This window comes from Prunus avium, chromosome 8 (assembly GCF_965620075.1).
Source record: "Prunus avium chromosome 8, drPruAviu1.hap1.1, whole genome shotgun sequence".
Taxonomy (NCBI): Eukaryota; Viridiplantae; Streptophyta; class Magnoliopsida; order Rosales; family Rosaceae; genus Prunus; species Prunus avium.
In genome coordinates, this window is record NC_142291.1 from 25,521,995 (window position 1) to 25,529,952 (window position 7,958).

At 34.8% G+C, this 7,958-nt stretch overlaps 1 protein-coding gene across 1 annotated transcript; it reads left to right on the top strand.

The window, feature by feature from the left end:
- The first annotated feature begins 1,793 nt into the window (after window positions 1-1,793).
- Window positions 1,794-7,298, top strand: LOC148292391 (uncharacterized). The gene is made up of 7 exons (XM_088246311.1): window positions 1,794-2,116; window positions 3,248-3,349; window positions 4,922-5,190; window positions 5,359-5,592; window positions 5,695-5,793; window positions 6,097-6,192; window positions 6,294-7,298. The coding sequence occupies exons 3-7, from the start codon at window positions 5,080-5,082 to the stop codon at window positions 6,777-6,779; spliced, it is 1,026 nt and encodes a 341-aa protein (XP_088102437.1). The 5' UTR covers window positions 1,794-2,116; window positions 3,248-3,349; window positions 4,922-5,079; the 3' UTR covers window positions 6,780-7,298.
- Window positions 7,299-7,958: the final 660 nt, after the last annotated feature.

A 7,958-nucleotide genomic window follows, 5' to 3' on the forward strand; every position in this document is an offset into this window, starting at 1 on the left:
AGAAGTGTTTGAGAGCTCCCCCCCTTGGGGTGTGTTTACAAGCTTAGAGAACATCCCTATTTATAGGCCTAGGGGAAGTGAAAATCTGAATTCAATATGGCTAATGCATACAACACTTGTATTATAAAATCTTGAATTGGTTGATGCACTTGTATTAGAAAATTTGAATTGGTTGATGCACTTGTATTAGAAAATCAGAATTGGTTGATGCACTTCACCAATAAATCCCACCAGCAGCCCTAGCTCATCTTCATGTCACCATGACCAAGCTTCCAACCAGAAACAATAGCTCATCCTGAGGTCAGCATGACCAGCAACTTCAAGGGCTTACAAATTGCGCTTCTCTTAAGCAAATGATGACTTTAAGCACTCCAAATTGAAATTCAGAATGTGTCTGATCCAACCACACAAGTATTGGCCCAATCCAAGCTCGGATGAAGAAGTTAAGGCCAAAACAAATTGCTAACTCGTTTTTGCTCGCTGACAAAATCCATCCTGAGCATGGTTCTGTGTTTGCTAGGTAACAGACTCCATATTTATCCAATGGGGCTGAATTTTGGATATGTTATAGTATACACCCATTGGAACAACTTTCATGAAGAATGTTGCCTCATCCGAGCTATGTAGGTTGCTGAAACAAAGCTTGCAATATGACCTACGAAACTGGGCTGGCAGGGGGCTGTAGCCAAAATGAGTTTGTCTTTAAGCTCTTCATCGATTCATCCAAATTAGGCCTTAACATGCTTGAATTGCATGAATTATGCTCTCTTGCTCTTTTTGCCTACAAAACACACAAAGAGAGGCAAATAACATAGAAATCTAGGAAACTAAGCAAAAGAAGTAAGTAAATTTGGGCATGTATATGTATGAAATTATGAGCTTAACAGCTAACATGCAAGCCTAAATGGTGATCAATCATTCAAACTAGCATATTAACTTATAAGCATAATGAATAAGAACAAAAACCAGAATTGAAACTTGGAAACTAATCAAACTTGAAACTAAAGAAAAGAATTTACATAATGAAAAGTAAAGTGGAACTAAGAAAAACTTAAGGAGAATTTCAGCACAAAGATCTCATTATAACAATTGAAAACTAGAAAGAGAAACTAAGAGAATTTGAGGGAGAGAAGGGAAGGGAGCTCTAGAGAAGTGTTTGAGAGCTCCCCCCCTTGGGGTGTGTTTACAAGCTTAGAGAACATCCCTATTTATAGGCCTAAGGGAAGAGAAAATCTGAATTCAATCACTACAAGGAAAAATGTGATAAGCGACAAATTAATGAGCGACCAAATAATTTTTGGTCTCTGATAATGTAAATGGCGACCAAAATTTCCTATACGGTCGTCTAAACTTTGGTTGGATTTTTGCACATGCGGAACCTTTTGGAATATGTTCAGCGACGAGAAGTGGCACATTGTACGACGAACCTTTTAGTCTCTAAAACGGATTTGGGTGACCAAATATTATTTTCGTCTCTAACCAATGCTTTGGGATAAGAGCTAGGTGGCGCGAAATCTAAAATTATTAGGCGACCAAACTTTTGGTCGCTGTTTTGGTTCATTTTCGTCGCCATTATTATATTCCCGCCTAAAATTTGGCAATAACAAAGCGACCAAAAGGGTAGGTCTCTAAAACCTTTTGGTGACCAATACTTTTAGTAATACGACAGCGTTTTAATATAAGTGGTCATTGCAAAGGGACGAGAAAAAAAAAAGGGTCATTGGAAAGGGTGCGCAATAAATTCCCTGGCTCTATTATCTTTTCTTCCCGTTTACTTCAAAATCAGAGAACACTTTGCCTTCAGACCAAAAAATATAAAAGGCAAGAGAAACTTTGCTTTGTTCAACCAAACGCTCTCTCACTCACTCTCTCTGTCATCTCTATAACCTAGAGAGATGATGTGAAGCCACACCTAGTGCAACTGATCATCTTTACATCCCATTCTCTCACTCACACTCTGTCTCTCTGCTCAACCCCAAATCTCAGCCATCCACCAACCCAATATCAAAACCCACTCCTCCCTTTGTCTCTGAGGTCAAGTGAAAATCCAATCCGAAGCTTTCTTAATTTGCATTCAGCTTTTTTATCATCAGTCAAGGAGCAGAATTTGAAAAAGGTAGTTGCTTTAACAAATAATTTTTGTATTTCCTCTAAATTTCATCTATATTTGTTCGATTGTGGTCTGATGATGGTCCAAGGTTATGTTTTTCTTTAATTTTTGTATTGTATTTGAGCTTATTAGATGACAAAACTTTGCACTTATTAGACTGTAATAAGTTTGTGCATTTGGGGTCCAAGGTCTGCTAATGGTGAAAGGTTCGATTGTGGTCTGATGATGACAAAATTTTGAACAAAGACTTAGAAGTTAGAACATGAGATAAGACAACAAAAGCAATCGCACACTACAACTGCCTCACCATTAAGAACTAATCACCAAGTTGTAATAATAATAATAACAGCAGCTTTACACATGACCCTTGACCTCAGGAGTTAACCTCGTACCTGCAAAAGATACTATCAGCATCAGAAAGTTATCCTTGATATGGTGGTTGGTTAGACAGTACTGATCCTTTCCTTTTTATTAAAACCTGTTGTGTTGTGTCACTGTTGAAATTACCTTGTGCTGTTTTGATTTTATTCATTGGGAAGAAAATTTATATGGCATGATTTTCTTTTCTGAAATTCTATTGTAACTTCAACTGCAAACCAGTCTTCATTTTGTCTCATTTTCTGTTTTATTCTACAACTTGTGCATACTTTCTATCTCCAACTTTAATACCTTTATATCAATGATTGACAAAGCTATACGTTATTTTGTCTCATATTCTGTTTGTTGCAATACAAGCTTATTCCTCCAAAGTCGATAATTATCTGTCATCAAGCCAAATTTGAATTCCATGACTCTGACTTTGTTATAGAACTTCTTTTTTTGGTTGTCATTGAAGTTTTACAAATGTTAAGCGACAACTAAATTATGACAAATATGTATGAAATTAAGTAAAGAAGAATCTAATCTTGGGGTCCAAGGTCTGCTAATGGTGAAAGGTTCAAATAATGCAAAGAAAATGGAACATCATATATTAGAAATTTGGGGATTTAAATACATAGTGATAAAACTATCTCTTCACATCAATTGCTCTCAATGTTACTGACTACAAGTTACATAGTGATATTAGAAAATTATGATGTCTTGTTTTGTTGAATGATGAGCTTTAGTGGTGAAAATTAATATTGTTTTGGTGATCAGGTCCTCAAAATGGTTTGCACACAAAGGAGGGCTTGATTTGGATACGAGTTCTGATTGAGTTGGTCCTGATTCAGAGCTTATTTGGGACTGGTTTATTAAAAGGTTAGAGTATAAAAATTCTTTTAGAACCTTTGTTTGGATATTGGCCAAAATTGCGAGTGTTTGATGCACTAAACTTGTGCAAGTATGCACTCGCAAGGTTGAAATTAGAGTTTTGGGTCTCTCCAAACACACTAAGTCTGGTATTTTTATTATTTGACTTTTACTGGTTTGAATTTTATTTTCTAGCATTGATATAATTTTCTCATTTGTCTCAATTTTTCTGTAGATTGTTGAATTGCTTGTTTAAGAGGAACTTTTTTAATTTATGCAATTTTTCTGTTGGTGGATTTGTAGTTAAGGTTTTGTGGGTTATGAAAATTTACAAATTTTGCTGGATTTGTATGATTGCATATTATTTTTGATGAATTGATAAGTGATATAAAAATTCTAAATACATATTTAGTAATTGAACAGATTCAGTACTTCGGAAAAGAAAAAAAAAACACAGATTCAGCAATTAGACAATAGGATTTAGATGTTGGGATGTTGGTAATTCATTGAGGGCCAGATTTTTCAAGGGAGGCTATGATAATTTACCCAAAGTAAAACCAAATGCAAGCAAAACACTTACAGTTTACAGCTACAAAGAGATGAGGTAATTTCAAAGGCATAAGAATAAGTAATATTGTAATAATATTAGAAAATAAAAATTCTAAATTTTAATTGAAGAAAAAGAATGATCCTATTAATATAGTTTTCAAAATTAATCTCCCTCTAACTCAAATAACTAATATTTTATAGTAGGTTACTATCTCAAACGTGTTATTTGGATAATAATGTAATAAGCAAGAAATGGATACTATGGGGCAAGCAAACATATTACGTAATACATCTAAATGCTCTTCACTCATATATATTTAATTGTTTGTTTTGGTTATGCTATGGAATTGTTGTATTTTTTGACATTATGCATTGGCTTGAAACTTTTGTGATTAGCACAGTCCGTAAGAGTTCACATTAGGTTTCACCCTAGAATTCATTTGAAGTAGTTAACTACTCAGTAATTAAGATACTTTAGACCTGTTGCAGATGCTAACTATCACACAGAATATGCATTCTGGAATGGGATAGGGCCTTACCGGAGTCATAAGGAGACAAACTTGTATATTGATTGTATAAGGAGACAAAACAAGTCATGGATGAGATATGACATCATCTAAATTGTGTTACTGGATGGTATAAGCAATGGATTTGGGAAAGAAACCGATTGAGTAAACGTTATACAGATGGTATTCAATCATTTATGGAAGCAGCAAGTCGGCACGTAAATGACAAGAATGAGACCAAATGTCCCTGCATGAAGTGTCAGAATGATGCTGAAGATATTTTTATTATGAACTTAATATGCTAGCTGATGACTAATGATTGGAAGTCCGAACTTATTATGATGTTGAACTGATTTGTCTAGGATTTTATATGAACTTAATTGTTGGCAGATATATATAGGACCAGAACTCCAATTTTATATGGATGTTTATATGAATTTCTCTTTAAATTTGAGCTGATTTCAGGAGCAGAACTCCAATTGTACGAACAATTTAGTTTCTTAGACAAGTTGTTTTTGGTTTTTAGGCCAGGGAGATTGTTCAGAGACTTTGTCAAAGCGGAGGAACACTCGTGGTCCAATTGTGGGGCTTGGTACTTGTTCTGTGGTTAATAAGTCACAAACACTGATTCCGGTGCGAATTAATCCAGAACAGAAATTGGTGGCAACTGTGGAGATCCAAAATATGTTTGTCAATGAGATTGGGTTAATTACTCGAGCAAACGCTCCACTAAATGTAAACGGGTGGAAGAAAGTAACCTTGGAGCAGAAGATGGATATGGCGAAAGCACTGAAGGTCAGCACTTACTTTCTTTAATTTTTACTTTAGACAACACTGATGGATATGGATATGGCTTTTCTTTTTTGGGTTATTGTTGCAGATGATTTTTATGTTTAGCAGATAATGAGATATTGTTTACTATTTAAATGATAATCTAATATATTTTTTATGGTTAATTGTTAGTTTAAGTTTGACGTCGACCTCGAGGATCCGGATATTTGGGAGTTTATTGATGGCCATATGAGCAAGAGTTATAAAGAATGGAAAGCAAAGCTCCATAAGCACTTTAAGGAATATGCTCATGACCTTCAGCTTGCACGGGCCACACCTCCCACTAACAAGGTCTTTGTAACTCATAGGAAAATAGAGGAGTGGCACTGGTTAGTTGATAACTTGTACACAGATGAGAAATACCAGGTATCTTAATTAATTAGGTACTATTGTGACTCATTGATTATGACCATTTTCTTATTTATTAGTTAGAAGGAATATAACAAATTATTTGTGCTTTTATTAAAGAAAAGGTGCAAAGCCAATGTTAATAACAGGAAAAAGAAAGAATATGAACACACAGGAGGTTCACGCCCTTTCCTGAAACATAAGGAAGCAGCTGAGAAGGTAATTAGTAAATTCTTTACATTTAATGTTATTCCTACTAAGTTCAAGTAGTCCTCCTTTTTTAGTTATTGGAAAAGGAGAAGCATTAAAGTAAAGGTGAATGTGATATTTGTTGAAAAATCTGAATAGCATGGCAGGAAGCAAGAATATCAATGGGTTTGATTGAAATTAGGTGAAGTGGTATTGCGTGGAAGCAAAATATATTAATAAAATGACCCCTTGTGATTTCTTGTTGTCTTGATCATATTAGACCCCTTTTGATTTCTTAAACTAATTTGTTTTTTTTTTCTTGGGAAAATGAAGGAGGGTCAACATGTTACACTTATCGACAATTGGAACAACATGCATATGCACAGGGATAAAGGCGTATGGATCAATGAAGTTGCTGAGAATAAGGGGGTAAATTATAAATTTTCCTATACTTTAGCTACATGTTCAACTTATTTTTTTATTTTTTATGTTTGACTTTTGCTAACACAACTAGACTTCCTTTTTTGTAGAAGAAAATGAAAGCAGCAATGGCGATGTACATTCAGCAGGAGTCTGCGAGCTCAAGCAACCCTTCTGAACAGATCTCAGTTTCAGACGTGCACCAATTGGGGATTATGACTAAAGAACTTGGGATTGGATCGGGTAAGAGGATATGCGGATTGGGCTCGAATCTTCGAGTGGAGACTAGTTCTCGCTCTACAAGTAGATATAGCAAAACCTCTATGATTGAAGATGAGAGATACAATAAGCTCTCAGAAACTGTGGAGAAACTTTGTGACATCGTTAAGCAACTGCAAGCTGGGATTAACGACAGATCTAGGAAGAAGCATAAACGCAACAGTAAGTACAATGGTAAGGGACCTCGGCTCCAACCTGATTCTTCTGATTCTGATTCTGATTCTGATGATTCTACAACTAATCATCACGGTGACAACTTACAAGGTGGTGGTGATGGTGTGTATAATGGTCTTGAAGATATTGGTCATGGTCATTAGGTAGGTTTTAAACCTTTTGGTTGTTTTGGGTATGGATGATCTTGGTGATTTTGTGACTTTGATGGACTCAAATCCTACAATCTGACTTTGGTTTGTGGTTTTTGTTTCAAATCAAAGATATGTGTGATCAAGAATATGATTTGTAACTTTGGTCACATTGCTCATCCATATGTTAAGTAGTATATAGACTTAGCTGAAATTTTATGTAGGCCTTGGTATGAATGGATGCATATGCTTCTGTTGCTTGTGGCAACTGCTCCTAAGACTTAAAGAGATGAAGAAGTACTTTTGTGTGTTTTTGAAGGAAAGTGGAGGTACATGTGTAAGCTCTAACTTTTATTTATATTTCATATGTCTTAGTAGACATGACTTTGATCTTAGTTGCTGTGACTATGGTGATTTTGTTAATTATGCTATGTCACTATATTTTGCTTATGAATCCGTTTTGCTTATGAAAAGAAAATGTTGCATGGACTATGATATGTTTTTATGGTGATATATGTTGTGTACTTTGTAGAATTTTAGTTGGGGAAGTCTTATATATGGTAATTTTATTTGGGACATTTAATAAAAGTTTTATAAAAACTATATTAATTTAATTATAGAAAAAGAAAAAAAAACATATTATTAATATTCAATAAAATATATTTTTTAGTTTTTAAAAAAATTTAAAAAGCCTCAAAATCAACATCCTTAGCGACCAAATAACTTGGTATTAGCAACAAAATAATTGAATATTGGCGACAAAATAATTCAATATTTGAGACAAAAACTTGGAACTAGACAGATTTTCCCGACCAAAGCTTTTATTATAAGCAACCAAAAATATTGACATTAAATATAAACCAAGACCAAATTTTTATTTGGTCCCCAATAAACATAACTTCAGCGACCAAATTTTACACTTTTGGAGACCCAAACAATAGGACGCCAATCGTAAACTACGACCAAATATTTATTTGGTCGCCAATCCCTTGGACTTTCGCGCCATTTATCAATTTTACGCGCCAAAGAGACAAGGGATGAACGACGAAATTATGAGAAATGGGCGACGAGAACTATTGGTTGCTTATGAGAATCAACGACCAAAATAGCTTTTGGTCGTTGTTTCTAGTATCTACGACGCCCCTTCTACGACAACTAGATTGCGACGAAATTTTTGTCGGTAATAATAATTAG